The sequence below is a fragment of the Squalius cephalus genome (assembly GCF_949319135.1).
Source record: "Squalius cephalus genome assembly, chromosome: 23".
NCBI classification, from domain to species: domain Eukaryota; kingdom Metazoa; phylum Chordata; class Actinopteri; order Cypriniformes; family Leuciscidae; genus Squalius; species Squalius cephalus.
In genome coordinates, this window is record NC_137144.1 from 21,222,195 (window position 1) to 21,237,743 (window position 15,549).

At 35.8% G+C, this 15,549-nt stretch overlaps 2 protein-coding genes and 1 long non-coding RNA gene across 4 annotated transcripts in view; 1 reads left to right on the top strand and 2 right to left on the bottom strand.

Annotated features, from left to right (window-relative positions):
• Positions 1–1,442: 1,442 nt before the first annotated feature.
• On the bottom strand, positions 1,443–2,892 carry LOC307151014 (aminopeptidase N-like). The gene is made up of 6 exons (XM_079858750.1): positions 2,860–2,892; positions 2,607–2,717; positions 2,279–2,446; positions 2,063–2,203; positions 1,872–1,953; positions 1,443–1,739 (listed from the first exon to the last, which is right to left on the bottom strand). Exons 2-6 carry the CDS (start codon positions 2,627–2,629, stop codon positions 1,731–1,733), a joined length of 423 nt encoding a protein of 140 aa, XP_079714876.1. The 5' UTR covers positions 2,630–2,717; positions 2,860–2,892; the 3' UTR covers positions 1,443–1,730.
• A 2,873-nt stretch (positions 2,893–5,765) lies between these two features.
• Positions 5,766–15,549, bottom strand: part of LOC307151010 (major histocompatibility complex class I-related gene protein-like) — a 64,175-nt gene continuing 54,391 nt past the window's right edge. The window contains exon 7 of the mRNA XM_079858742.1: positions 5,766–5,817. Coding sequence (XP_079714868.1) covers positions 5,777–5,817 — 41 coding nt within the window. The 3' untranslated portion in view covers positions 5,766–5,776. The remainder of the gene's footprint in view (positions 5,818–15,549) is intronic.
• LOC307151016 lies at positions 10,899–14,306 on the top strand. 2 transcript variants are annotated; one of them, XR_013819802.1, is made up of 4 exons: positions 11,089–11,330; positions 11,498–11,543; positions 12,656–12,800; positions 12,921–14,281. It is a non-coding gene; the product is annotated as an uncharacterized lncRNA (long non-coding RNA). The 2 variants fall into 2 exon arrangements; XR_013819801.1 differs by lacking the exon at positions 11,498–11,543 and having other exon boundaries at positions 10,899–11,330; positions 12,921–14,306.

The following is a 15,549-nucleotide window of genomic DNA, read 5'->3' on the forward strand; positions in this document are numbered from 1 at the left end:
ATGACTATGAAAGGAACTGACTATAGTAAGCATCGTAAGCCTAAATTGATCGTAGAGACCATTGGTGGTAATTGTTCTATAATCAATTTAAGGTTACAATACTTTGGGGAAACGCAGCCCTGATCAGTGACCGATTGTTTGGAGTCAGAGATATAGAATATGGGCCATTGCCTTCTCAATATTTATTACTTTAGCTTCTGATACAGGACATGTTCATTCTCTTTTACAGAGTATTTGTTCGTTACCACAGAAAACCGCTTGCGTATCCATGTTGAACGTGTTTCTTGTATGTAAAAACTAAAGTAGCCTACCTAAGCTATTTTCTGTGAATGTGCGAGACTTCCGGTTCATTACCCACTATATGGAAATAACGAGATGAATAACAAAGTGCTGTAAATGATAAAAATATTTGTGCTATAAACTGTTGACAATTATGACAAATTCAATACATCAAAATATCAAGAAGCATAACAAGCTTTTTTGTACTGCTAGAAATAACTGTAAGCAGATGACACCGGTAGCCAGACACATTTCATTTACAAATGGCCATGCCCACTGTAAAAATAAGGTGGATACCATAGGCAAAAAAAAAATCTCCTAAAAAGGTGTTGATAATGTGAGTTAGGTTTTTTTGATTATTAATTGTATGTTTTGCCTCTGATTGATTTGTGCTTATCATTCCTTGCAGGATTATCAGAAGTGTTGTCGCTCTTCTTCCACTTGACACCATCACTACCCTCCTCACCTGGCCTTCATCCTCACCTGTCTTGCTTTCTTTCTAAGTTTCTTTTTTACCTGTTCAGGATCATTTTTGCATGAATTGAAATACATGAATTGTTCACTGATTTTAATTATTAATTATATATTGTTCATTAGTCTTATTTTAAAGCAGATTTTTATTGTTGTGTTATATTACATTATTATTACTAATGTATTGTTTAAAAATACACAATAAACCTTGTTGTGCAGTTAAAGCTTCAATTGTTCTTTTTTCTATTTCCCATTAACAGTTAAAATAATATTCCTATATTAAAATAATATTCCTATAATAAAATATTAAAATAATAATAGCACTATAAAAGTCATAAAATAACATTTCATAACTGTATAATACTATACAGTATTATTACAAATCAACGGTGTAATACTGTGTTTTAACATGGTAAAAAAATACAGTAAAATAATGTATTTAATTTTACAGAATGCTTAACAGTACTGTATTTAGTGTTACAGTAATATTACTGTTGAATGAAATACAGCAACTACTGGATAATTGTTGCCAGTAAGTTACTGTTGATTTGACAATAAATTTTTTACAGTGTAGCTTATATGATAATCTCTTTGTGGTTCTGCAATAAAGTTTTACTCACAGTATTTATTTTATTACAGAGCAAATTTTTATTTAACAAACCATTCAAATTAACTGGATAAACATTGAAGTACTTTAAAAGTTTTTTTTTTTCTCAGTATACACAGTCCACCTGGTTATGCTTTTTGGTTGACCAAAAATGTTTTATGTTATTTATATATCATCACACATAGAGATACACAGGAGACTGACATCATTTGTACAGTGTCATATATTGTTAAGCAGATTCAGCCACCAGCCAGTCTGTGATTTCTCGTTGGTTTTCAGACACCCATTTTATATTTGCTTTAGTCTTCTCAATGGCCTGTTCCAGAGCCGCTGTCCCTGATCCAAAGCCGATCGCTGAATTGTCACTCTTAAACTACAGAAGCTTTTCACATGTAGAGATATAAAAAAAAAAAAAAAAAACAGAAATGTATAAATAGAGTTTAATAGTTTAGTCAGTTGTTTGAATTAAATTCTAACAATGTTACTGATTTGTGTAGCAATACAAAAAACACACCTGCTCAAGTTCTGATTCAGTTGAAAATGATTTGGTTGTACCACTTATAAGGCTGGCAAAGTTAAAGGACCCAACACCATACCTAGGGACACAAACTCATTTTGGTCATCAGATTAAAACTGCATTTCAGATTAATTAAAATTACCATGGACATTTCTGTATCAGTATTGTGTGTTGTTCATAAAGCTCACTCTGTGAACATATACGCCCAGTTCTTCCTCACAAAGTCCCAAGCCAATGTCTGACCATCTGGGTTGCCAGCAATATTCACACTGATAGAGGTAGCGTCCTGTTTACGGGTCATTGATGCATCAAGCGTGTACTCAAGGTACCTATATTTATGACAATAAAATAAGTTATTCCTTTTAAAATTTTCTGTATGTTCCCAAAAATACTATCTTGCAAACCTTTCTAAAAGCACGTGATCTTTTGCACAAGCCAGGGATGACATTAGTTTGTCAGCTTCTATCGCGATGGTGGCGTTCTTAAACATCTGCCAGCCAAAGTCCCACTCTTCAGCGCCCCCTGTGGCAATAGCGCTGCAGTACACTGTAGACCTCAAATTGGGGTGAATCCTTTCAAATAGAGAACTGAATTAGATCTATGAAATAAATGTGGATGGCCAAACTGAGAAGACTTCTGCTTGTCTTACATATCTCCTGCAGTTTAATATTGGATTGCTTGACTGCAAGATCAAAATACTTAGTGCCCTCCCTGTAGAGCGGGTAAACTTGCGGGTTGTGGTTTGGTTGGTCCATCCACTGTCTGTACCAGCCTTTAGTGAGATTTTGACATTCCTTTACACCAGTGCCGCAGGCAAATCTAATGGCATTAACTTGATTGTACCTACACAGTGGGAAAAGAATAACAAATGTGCCAGTAGTTTATGATTTCTCTTAATAAAGATAATTTCAGCAAAAAAAAAAAAAATTGACATGAAATGAAAATGTCATCATTGATTACATTAAAAAAAGTTTTGGATTCTTACTGGTCTGTGTGGCTAGGGGGCACACGTGACCAATCTTCAGTAATTCAGTAATTTAATACATACATTAAAAATAAATAATTTATCAAATACAATTTCTATTATTAATAAAATACTCACTAGATGTCAGAATACAGGCACGGAGACGGAGGTAAGTGAATCCAAACAGTTTTATTCAAAGTGACAAAAGTGCAAGGTGAGTATTATGTGAATTCAGGTACAGATTCTGTGAAGATCACTCGGTGCGGGGCAGACAGCAGGTAAGCACGTTAACTTCAGGTTTGTTGATACAAAGCAGTCACAGTTCATTAATACTTGTCCTTTCTCTTCAGATGCAGTCGATAGCACGCAAGCTCAGAGGAAACACTGGAAGCTCGGGAGAACACAGGATCACAGGTAACATGGAATCAAACAGGATTTCTGGAGACAGCAGAACAATGACAGCGGTTAGTGTTTCACAGGTGAGGACTCTTGGACTCTTGGTAAGGATGGCTGACGCGAAACAGTCGTTCCGAAGCTTTGCGAGATCCCGAAGCGCAGATGTGTCGAAACACTGATCCGAAGCGTGATTCGAAACACCCATGTCACGTGACTATGACCAAACGAAGCCTCGAAGTGTTTCACTTAGTGTTTCATCAGGTGTGGTCCGCCGAATCAGCGTTTGATTGACACGGTCGGGAACAGACCACACAATCGCACATCTGTATAAAAGTGAAATCAACGAATCTTGACCTCGTGGGTTTTTGTTTGGGAGTTTGATTTCGAGATGGCGGATTTTAGATTATATAGTGACATAGTGAGATTTGATTAGTTAGGCTATTTAGGCTTACATTTAAATTTACACTACACATTGACTGATAGGCTAGAGACTGACAGAGTATATAGTGACACATTAATACATAGCCTAAATATAAATATAGACAGCTAGATTAATAGATAGATACAGATAGATTATAGATAGGCTACATATATAAATATCTAGATAGATTATAGGTAGATACATATAGATACATAGATTATATCTAGGTACATATCTAGATACATAGATAGATTATAGATACATATCTAGATACATAGATAGATTCATATAGATAGATACAGATAGATAGATTTGGATAGATAGATCAAATGGAGGCTCCCCAGAAGAGATGCCGTATCTGTGGTGTGGGAGCATTTCCGTTTAGAAACCCCAAATAAAGTGAGATGTGTGTATTGTGATCGGCAGCTAGCCTACTGCAACAATACATCATCCATGATGCGCCATTTGAGGAGCACTCATCCTGCCATTGTGCAGGGTGCAGAGGATGGTATCATTACCCAAGGCCTGCAACTGACACTGCTGGGCCATCTAAGCAATGCACTGTTTGAAATATAATTATAATTGAAATATAATTACAAATTTTTGGGACACTGTTTAAAAAGTCCATAGCCCTATGCCCTACTAATGTCCCAATCACAACTGCCAATCATGTTAAAAATAGCTTCAATGTGAATATAATATAATATAATATAATATAATATAATATAATATAATATAATATAATATTGTGTGAATATACATTTTATAGGTCTACATATGAGACACACAATGCTACAGCTAATGCCACAGTGGAAGTGAAAAAATACATCAACGATGCGTATTTGCCCAGAACTCATGATCCACTAACTTACTGGAAAGAGAGAGCAGTAATCTTTCCTCATTTGTATGTCCTAGCTAAAAAATATCTTTGTATGCCAGCAACAAGTGTCCCTTGTGAGAGGATTTTTTCAAAGGCTGGAGAAATTATCTGTAAAAAAAGAAGTAGGCTAAGTCCTTCCACAGCAGAGAAATTAATATTTTTGAATTAATATCTCTAAAAAAGTGAGACATTGTGGCTTGATTTCTTTTATTAATATTCATTTTGAAGGACCAAAATAACATTATGCACAGTGAGGAGCCTATAGGTTACAAGCTTCACATATTAGAAAAATAAAATAATAAAAAAACAACACATTTTTTTAATGGCTTGTCAAGGTTGTTTCAGATCAACACCTGCAAGTGACCACTAGGTGTCACCGTTGAGACGGGTGTCGGATTGATTCGAAGCCTCGAAACAATATGGCACATTTGGTTCAACTGTTTCATTGCTTCACGAGGCCTCGATCTGGCCATCACTAACTCTTGGAGCATCAGAAGCTCAGGAGACAACGGATCATAGTCTGTTTCTGTTGGAGGCTTGACCATGAACTGGGGCTATGGTGAGTGTTTTATAGTGTTTGATGAGGTTACTGATGATGAACAGGTGCAGGTGATTATACTCAGAGGAGAGTAATTGCAGGTGCGCCAAAGAGGATCCTGGGTAATGTAGTGCAAAGACACAGAGAACGTGACACTAGAAGCATAAGATTAATCATGGTTTGAAGCTATAAAATAAAAGTAAAATATGTAATATTGCATCATGAATTAAAATACCTTTTGTATTTATGTGAATCATCAGATCTATTCTATATAGACTCACTGAATGATTTAACATTCATTTCAGTTTTCGCCTCCAGTCCCATTACCCAGTGACGTCTAGTTTGTTGTCCATGGATTTATTAATACCATCTCTGTGGAACTTGTATGACATTAAAGGATAATATGCACAGATAATACACCATAAAAACACCAACAATTAAATTACTAAAACTATTGGTGCACTAATGGTTATTTATATACATTAGTCAGAAACTTTTACACAACTTTGCATTTTAGCAGACATAGTCTTGACATCATAGGCTTCATGCAATCAGTGATTTATAGTGAGGACTGTGCAGGAGCACAGTTTGTGGGGAAAAAGGAGAATATGATTTCTTGAAAAAAAGAAACCTTATGACACTTTGCCAGAATATATTTTGTCGGCTGTTTAAAAGACGTTTCTCCACTCAGTGTTGTTTTGTCTCATGACACTGACAAGGTTGACGTCACACTTTCTTCAGATGCTGAAAATGAAATTGAATGTTTAATGAGTGTACAATGAATGAAAAAAAAGCAATCTTACTATAATTAATTTCATTTTATTCAGTGCTGTATATTTAATAATAAAAAAAACGTATTAAACTACGTACCAGAAGCAGTAGAATAGCCACTTTTAATGGAATCTAAAACCCAAAAAGACGATTGGTTGATTGACTGTTCAGTACCAAGCATATACAGTACATATATATACACATACATACACATACACATACACACATATATACATATCAGTTCTTGTCATACCTGTACATTGTCTTTTCCATGCAATTACAGCAGCCACTCCAAACACCATCATCAGAGCCAAAACCGTCAGAACTGAAGGAAACACTGATTTAAATGGTTCCCCGTGATCCTACTCTGAAACATGAACCACAGACTCTGAGATTAACTTTAATTATTTTGGTTTTGATTGTTAAATTACGATTTCTGAAAAATCCTATTACCCAAAGTGACGTGGAGTTTGTTGTCCAGACTGAGGTGTGTGGCAGAGCAGCTGTATTTGTGTTTGTCTGCACTGATCTCCAGACTCTTCCTCATCTGGTACGTCCCGTCACCATTGGGCAGCAGATCTCCTCCAGTGATCTCATGATCAGATACAGGCTGTCCATCTCTGAACAGGGTCAGGTTGATGTGACGAGGGTAAAATCCTGTTGCCAAACAACTCACACGAGACCCAGAAGACAGTTCTTTCTGGAGGAGCCTGACTTTGGGTTTCACTGTGGGGAAAAAAGGTAACAGAAAAATATTATTATTTATATTGGCCTGAAAATACTAAATGTAAAAGAGAACACTTGTTATTCAGTAATTTAGCTGGTCATCGTACCTTTTCTATTGACTTGATTTCTCCTTTTTTCAAGATACCTCTTGAGTGTTTTGATGCAGAATGGTTGGTATAAATGTTCATGATTCCACTTGCTGATTTTAAGATGAATATTGAGCTCTTGGGTCGAGACGTTTAAATGACCCTGGTATGTGAAGTTATTGTCAACATAAAGCAACTTATCTGTGGTGGAGCCACTGACAGCATCTCGTGTGATCATTTGTCCCGGTTCACCATCATCTCTCAGTTCACACCAGCCTCTGAAGGGCAACAACACCTTTAATGAAGAGATAAAGCTTTAAGGTAGTGTTTATTTAAAATCATAAAACAACAACAACAATCATAGTGATTCATAACAATGATAATACTTTATTATTATTATTATTATTGCCTAAAAGACTGCTTTTGTATAATTTATCAAATGTTTCTATTAATATGTCACACATTTTTGATTGTACTTACTGTAAGTTTTATTCAAATTTTGTGTTGCTACTACCAGTTTTTCCATAAAAGATGATTGTATGTTGTCACTTATTCTGACGAGAGCATTTAAATCAAACATGTCGTCTTCAGTTGTTGTATTTCCTCTTGGAATGAGAGTCTTCGTCTCTCCGTTATAGTACAGAGCTGTGACATCATCCACAATCCCTACATAGCTAAATTCAGGAAATGGTGTTTGTCCTCTAATGTATGTTGCAAGCATCCACAAAGAGTGAGAGCCTGTGGAAAATAACATAAAATGGATTGAATGGATGGAAACATTTTCCAATTTATATATGAAATGTTATAATTAGTGCTGGGGAAAGATTAATAGCGATTAATCACATCCAAAATAAAAGTTTGTGTTTGCATAATATATGTGTGTGTACTGTGTATAATTATTTTGTATATATAAATACACACATATGCATGTAAGAATTTTTATTTATTTATATATAAATTATTTATATTTATATATAATATAAATTATGTATAAATATATATACAGTATATACATGCAAATATTTCTTAAATAAATACATGCATATGTGTGTATTTATATATACAAAATAATTATACACAGTAGGGGTGTGACGATAACCGCATCACCGCAATATCGCGTTGATGAGATGCCTACCGCGGTGTGAGGTCATCACCGCACGTTTTTTTTTTTTTTTTTTTGCTGAAAGTTACAGGAGTGCATTTCCCCTACCATTATATAAGGGGGGTGCCCCCCCCCAACGGCTCGCACCCCCCCCCCCCCCCCCCCCCAGTAAATTTGATTTGATTTTCTTTATAGCGCCAGATAACCATTTGTTATTTTATTAAACAAACTAAATAGCCCTTAAGTAATATGTTATTTATCTTATTTCCATGATGGCATGTCTTTTCTGTCTGTGTTTGCGCGTTTACAATTATCCCAATGAGTGCGCTGAAACACTGAAAGAAGAAAGGTACGTTTTCTTACTGTACATTCATTAAAGTAAAATCTGAAGAAAATGTTTAAACAACACAATAAAATGTTAATGTCTCGACACAAAGCAACATATTAGTAGATGAGTGGAGAAATAGGCCTATACTGTTAAACTGTCAGTAAAATCTACCAGTGGTCTGGTCTGGTTTCAGACAAATGTGAAAGGGGAAGTCACGGCCTGTTTATGGTGTAAAGTGTCTATTCCAGAAGCATTCATTTTTTTATGATTAGCAAAACATTAACAACTGAAGAGTTCAGAGAACACACTCTCTAACTACACACAAGTGTCGATTATTTCAGTGTTGATCATTTCCAGGTGAGCGCTGACTGAAAGCATTATGTGTGTCAGCAATATGGACAACATTCTTCTTTTTCTGCTTTCACTTCCAATGGCTGCTCCAAAAGGTAAGACTTCAAAATACTTATTTAATATTTTACACTCTCAGAAAAAAAGGTACAAAAGCTGTCACTGTGGCGGTACCTTTTCAAAAGGTACACCTTTGTACCTAAAGAGTGCATATTAGTCCCTCAAAGGTACATATTAGTTCCAAAAGTGTACATATTAGAACCCCTTTGAAAGGTACTGTCCCAGTGACAGCTTTTGTACCTTTTTTTCTGAGAGTGTACTTAGGAATATGGAAAAGTATAGTTGATAAAGAGCTAAACAGAACAACAATGTGCTTCCAGTGGCCTATTGCAAGTCTGAAAAGCGCATATAAAGAAATTTGGATGAAAACAAAACCATATGAATAGTCTACGTGAGCTAGACATTTGAGGTTTTAATATTTGATGTTTTTTTTAAGCAAGTGATTGACTGAGTTAAGAGACTTAAAACTTTTTTCTAGTGCTGCCTGCTTCATATATACAGATTTGTTTGTACAGATTTGTCATTCAAAGACTGAGTAAACGAAACTCGTGAGTAAATGTACATAATGGCCTTTAAAATTTCCTGGTTGCATAGCAACTGTTCATTCCATAAAGAACTGTGTGAGGAAGCAGAACTTCTATCTTTTCAGTTGCGGTAGATCAAGGCATATGTATTTTTACAGTCTTGTGTATACATATTGACAATAAATAAAAAATATAGTTACAAAACGTACTTAATTAAATTAACATATTAAACACATGGGAAACATTTTAATTAACTAACAACTGGATTGATAAAAAAAACATTATAACTAGTGCTGGGCAAAGATTAATCACGATTAATCACATCCAAAATAAAAGTTTGTGTTTGCATAATATATGTGTGTGTACTGTGTATTAGGGCTGTGACGGTATGGGATTTTTTCTTACCGCGGTGAAGAAGCAACAAATATCGCGGTTTGGCGGTTAACCGACCCCCCCCCCCCCCCCCCCCAAAAAAAAATCACCCGCGGCCGCATCACACACTGCAGACGCGATCAAGACCGCATGTAGCTTGTAAATGACAATGGAAATGAATGATCATAAAGCAGTATTCTTTATTAAAAAATAAACAAATTAACATTTATATTAAATTGTAAATATTAATAATTAACTATTAATTAGGTAGTCTTAAGGCCGGCGACACACTGGCTGCGTGGTGTGAGTGTGGCGTTTCTGTTGCGTGTCAGCTGCGTGTCTTTTTCTATGTCTTTACACAACAGCGCTGCTGCTGCTAGGTGACATATAAGCCTCATTGGTGATATATTCGACATATGAAGAGAGAGTTGTGGAAGGCCTATAGGCTATGTTAAACATAAATATATAGCAGCAAAGACAGCGTCGGCAGTATTGACGGCAAAATAGGCTACAGAACATTTCGTTCTACTGACAGGTGCAATATTTGAAAATCGATAATGAAAATCGAGATTTTTTAAATTACATTTATGTCAAAACCTTAACTTTCAAACATCAAAATGTCATTTATTAATATGTATTCATGTCAAAATGACATACAAACATCTTTTCCTATTCTATTTTGCCAGGAAACGCTTCCAACAGTCTTGTGTCGCGTGAAAAATAGGTGTTGGTTCTATCTAGCATGCACGCGTTTTCCGCGCGGCTCGTGCCACAACTGAGAAGCGCGTCTCACGCAAGCTCTCACCTGTTAACATGGGAGCCGAAATAAAAACGGACACGCCACGCAGCCAGTGTGTCGCCGACCTAAGATAGGTGTGCTGCACTTTAGTCCGGCAAACGCCACAGGATGGTTAATTTTTCTAAGATGTGGTCTAGTTATTGGTTAGTGGTATTTCCTCACGAGACGGATACTTCTGTGTGCCTTGTCCAAATTCACCGGCTTCCCCTTAATTGTCGCCTGCCTCAAAGGCGACACAGTATTTGGCTTAGACACTAGATTCGTGGCTATTTTTTTAATCATTCGGCTAGCGCCGTCAACTGTTATTGCCTATAGTATACCATATAATAAGAGAGATCGCTACTTGCAATTAAAATCTAACTCCAACTGTTTACGTTATGCTTGTCTTTTATTCCTGTGTTTGTTTGTATTTAATTGAACATTATCTGTAAACATCACAAAACCTAGCAGTTAATTAATAATAATCGGACACACACAAAAAAATAAATCCCCCATAACGGACTGTCCCTCGACTCCCTCCCTTGCGCAGGAAGCATTTTTTTCTCCAGAAGCCCTTGAACATGGGACTCGCAGAATACAGTAAATTATAAGCAAAATGTTAATGTTTATAGTTCATATCACACACCATATTGTTGAGATGGGTCAAGAAAAAAAAAACAAGGGCAGTTAAAGGCACAAGTAAATCCAATTGATTGCGCAAGATGGCGGTAGTTGTGTTTATATATGAAATCATGAAACCGGAGCAGTGTGATATATGAGAGGCATGAAAGTAGAGCTGGTTTTAGTTACCCGGATGAGTGTTACCACGACGACAGTGAATCCCTGACTGGAGAGGGGGTTCAGCGAAAAATCGGCAGCTGGCAGCAGGAAGTAGCTGCCACTGGCAGCAGGAACCCAGACAGCAGGTGACTGCGAGCCGGATCCGTCTTCAAACCGGCAAATCCGCGTCACAGTCACCTCCGTTTCACTGCTCTAAAACGGATCCAGCCCGTGCCCGGTTTCAGTGGGCGGGAACAACAGTCGCAAAACAGATTCGGGCCGTATCCGTGGAAACGAGCGCGCGAAACATTTTTTTCTGGAGTTTAGAAGAGGAGGCTGCCACAGTCGGTACTCGGTATCCTACCTCAAACACTTCACCAAGGTAAGTCACACATGGTCAAACTGTTTTATTAATTCATTAATTTCTTATTGATTATATTGTGTACTCGTTAGCTTAAATTTTAAACGTAAGTTTTGGAGTTTTCATTGCTCCTTAGATCGCCATTGAATCGTAATGTTAGCTAGCCTAACTCTTATTTATGTTTTCAGAGGGCATATGCTAACACGAAGACGACCCAGAGGATTGTAATTATATGTAATTGACGAATTTTAACTGCTTTAATTTATTTTCACTGTTGTTAAAGTTTTAACTGCGGAAATGTTAGTGATAGCTAGCGTTAACGTTAGCTTAAACTAGCTATAAGGCCTCCCGCAGACCATCACTTTATAATAATGTTTCATTTGTTAACATTAGTTAATATTAATTACAATTAACTAACCATGAACAATACATTTGTTACTGTATTTGTTAATGTTAGTTAATATAAATACAGTTGTTCGTTGTTTGGTCATTACTTCACAGTGCATTAACTAAGGTTAACAAACAGCCTACAACATTTTATTTAAATAATACATTAGTATATGTAGAAATTAACATTAAAAAATATTAATAAATGATGTAGAAGTGCAGTTAATTTTTAGTTTGTCAACTAATGATGCTATTCTCTTCTGCTTACCAAGACTGTGGTTATTTAATCAAAAATACAGTAATATTGTGAAATATTATTACGTTCTATAGTAAAATATAGGCTAATTTATTCCTGTGATCAAAGCTGAATTTTCAGCATCATTACTCCTGGCTTCGGTGTCGCATGATCCTTCAGAAATCACTCTATTATGATGATTTGATGTTCAAGAAACATTTATGATTATTATCAATGTTGAAAACAGTTGTACTGCTTCATACTTTTGTGGAAACAACTATACCATTCAAACATCTGTTGTAAGATTAATACTTTTATTAACCAAGGATGTCTTAAATCGATCGAAATTAACAGTCAATGACATTTAAAATGTTACAAAAGAATTTATATTTAGTAAATGCTTTAATAATCTTAATTTAATAAATGCAAATACATGCTGTTCAACTTGATTTACACAAAAATGTTAAGCTGCACAACCGTTTTCAACATTGCTAATAATAATAAGAAATGTTACCTGAGTTCCAAATCAGCATATTAGAATGATTTCTGAAGGATCATGTGATATCTGATTCTGATCAATTTAAATTAATATTTAAGTAATTGATATAGGCCTACCAGTTTATCCCTTAACTGATCTACATTATAGAAAAACTATAAATCAGGACTCAGAAGCTTATTAGTTGGAGGTTGATGTTTTTTGCACATATTTTTTTTTTCTCAACAGGAGCTGTAAGGAAAAACTTCTACCAGTGGTCTTCTACCAGTGCAGCAGATAGTGGAATAGGTTCTTGCGGCATCCGTTGATTTAACCTTTGACCCGTGATGGTGGCTGGAAGGAACGTTCAAGGGCCAAAGAGGCCTTAACTGAGGTAAATTTCAGATATAAGAAGCACAGCACAGTACAGAACAGCCGTCAGATTCTTTATTTAGTGTGACAATTACATGAATATCTAAAATCTTTCTTCTTGGTCTTTTTTTTTCTTTTTCAGATGCCTCATGGGAATTAAACGGCACACATGAAGTGGTTTGTAATACCATGGCTTTCCGACCTGTCCTGATTGTTTTTTGATGTGTTTACATTCTATAAAATTATTTTGCTAACACTTTACAATAAGGTTCATTGGTTAACATTAGTTAACTACCTTAGTTAACATGAACTAAGAATGAACTGCTCTTCTTCAGCATGTATTAATCTTAGTTAATATTAATTTCAACATTTACAAATGCATTCAAATCAAAGGTGATTTGTTATCATTAGTTAATGTGCTGTGAACTAACATGAACAAACAATGAACAGCTGGATTTTAATTAACTAACATTAACAAACATGAATAAATACTGTAACAAATGTTTGGCTCATTGTTAGTTCATGTTAGTTAATACATTAACTAATGAAACTTATTGCAAAGTGTTACCATTATTTTTTGTATGTTTTTTCTTTGCAACTTTTCACTGCCTCTTTGATCAATGCCACATTTTTGGGATAAATAATACATTCATGAGGCTTATGTCACTACACAACATGAATACCCATTCAAAACATTCTTTCAAATATACATTGAGAAAAGTTCTGAGATTGTGTCACTGTTTTAAAGGGAAAGTTCACTGAAAAATGAAAATTTGCTCTTAATTTATTCACCCTCAAGCCATCCAAGATATAGGTGACTGTTTTTCAGTTAAACAGTAAAGAAGATTTTTAGCTGAAACTGTGGTCTTTGGTGATTCATATAATGCAATTCAATACTGTCACTTTGAGAGTAAAAAAAGAAACACATTACATGCAAAACAAGACTGCCGTGACACAGGACTGTTTGCAGAGGCTGTGGATTACAGGTAATAATGTTGTAAATAATGTTCAGTTTCTTTGACAGACCAAATGTTTTGCTTCATACGACCTCAATGAATCGTCAGGAGCCACAGGTATTAATTTTGTTTTGCCTGTAATGTTTTTTTGACTCTCAAACTGACTGTAGCTATTGACTTGCATTGTACGAATCATCAAGGACCACATTTTCAGCTAAAAATCTTCTTTACTGTTCAACTTGTAGTTGCGTAGCTGTCAATGGAGGGAAAGAAATCTCAGATTTCATTAAAAAGATCTCAATTTGTGTTCAGAAGATGAATGAAAGTCTTACGGGTTTGGAACGACATGAAAGTGAGTAATTAATGACAGAATTTACATTTTTGTGTGAACTATCCCGTTAACGGCAAGTAGAGACTTAAGTGTTTTATGTAAACTTTGAGTACTTGTGCAAAAATTATATATAAAAAAAAAAAAGATACACAGTGGCACTGTTTTGCATTGTTTTGTGAATTTGTTTTAATATGCTTAATAAATAAAAAATGTATCAAAAGATAAAGCCCTTGAATATGTCAAATTTACTGTCCAAATAATTTTTCTTTGAATGCATGTTTACTGTGAAGTAGTGGCTGTGAGTTAGTGCTGACACTAGATTATCAGGTGGTATTTTAGTGTAAAAAAGTACAGTAATTCAACTTTTTATTGCCTAAGCATTTTGTATTAAAAACAGAAAAAAAATAGAAAAAAATATCAGTGGCATAAGACCATAAGATATTAGATCATGTAAATGAGAAGATTCATGAAATTCTAGATATGTATACTAATTAGATAGAGCGAGCGAGTGTGTTTGTGTACTGTCAACAAAATGAGCTGGCCCTGATCCGGCATGATTCTGGAACAGATCCAGAACAGATCTGGCCCACACGTGGGCCAAATCGCCATAAAGGAATCCGGAGCTGGCCCAGTTCTGGTCCAGATGAGGAAAAAGCGAATCCGTGCCGGTATTGGCCCGTTGTGCCAAAAGACACCGGCCCGAGTCCGTTGTGCGGATCTGGCCCAGAACTTACGAAGTGTCTGGGCCAGATCTGGGCCAGATGATTTTTGCTATCTGGGAAGTAGCTGCCGTTGACAGCCGGAAGCCCTGCCATATTAGGAGGGACCTGCCATTTCGTGGCAGCCAATCAGTATCGTCCAACGTAGTAGCAACCAATCACATTTACCTGGAAGTCAAGCGACAGCAGCCAATGGTGGCGCCGGTGAATCTTCAGTAATGGCTGTGGTATTTGGCTCGGTAAGTTCGTATATTATCAGATTAATAAATTAATTGTTGCTCTGTACGTTGGAGTTTAACTTTTATGTTAGAGACAGTGTATCTGTGACTACTTAAGTTGAATTGGTTAATTTAATCATTTGTAGAAACGCAGCTTGTGCACCGTGTGCTCCTGGTTTGTGAGGGGCTATCATTAATTTCAAATACTAACTTACGTTACCATTATCATTAAATATTAGCGTTTGTTAACATGTTAACTTAATCTATTGATTAGAATAAAGCTCATGCTGATTTATTGGAATTGACAAGCTCAGCCTTTATACACGTGCAACGCTAACAAAACATATCCCAAATGATCTAACTTATGTTTTAATACAAAACACCATTTTAATCAACATTACTTCACCATATTCTAAACTTCTGTTTTTTAGTTTCACCAAGTTCACCACAGCCTGTCACAGATTGCTGGGGATGGACAAACATATGTGCCATGAAGGAAACCCCAGATTTCCAGTTGCAAAACCAACCAAACTCACTGGTATGTTTT

What these genes read in the sequence shown, in the direction of transcription:
- LOC307151014 (XM_079858750.1), bottom strand. Translation starts at nt 2,629, where the DNA reads ATGGACCAACCAAACCACAACCC. An exon ending in GATCACGTGCTTTTAGAAAG is followed by an intron (nt 2,204 to 2,278) that starts GTTTGCAAGATA and finishes TCATAAATATAG; the next exon opens with GTACCTTGAGTACACGCTTG. An exon ending in TGGGCGTATATGTTCACAGA is followed by an intron (nt 1,954 to 2,062) that starts GTGAGCTTTATG and finishes TTGTGTCCCTAG; the next exon opens with GTATGGTGTTGGGTCCTTTA.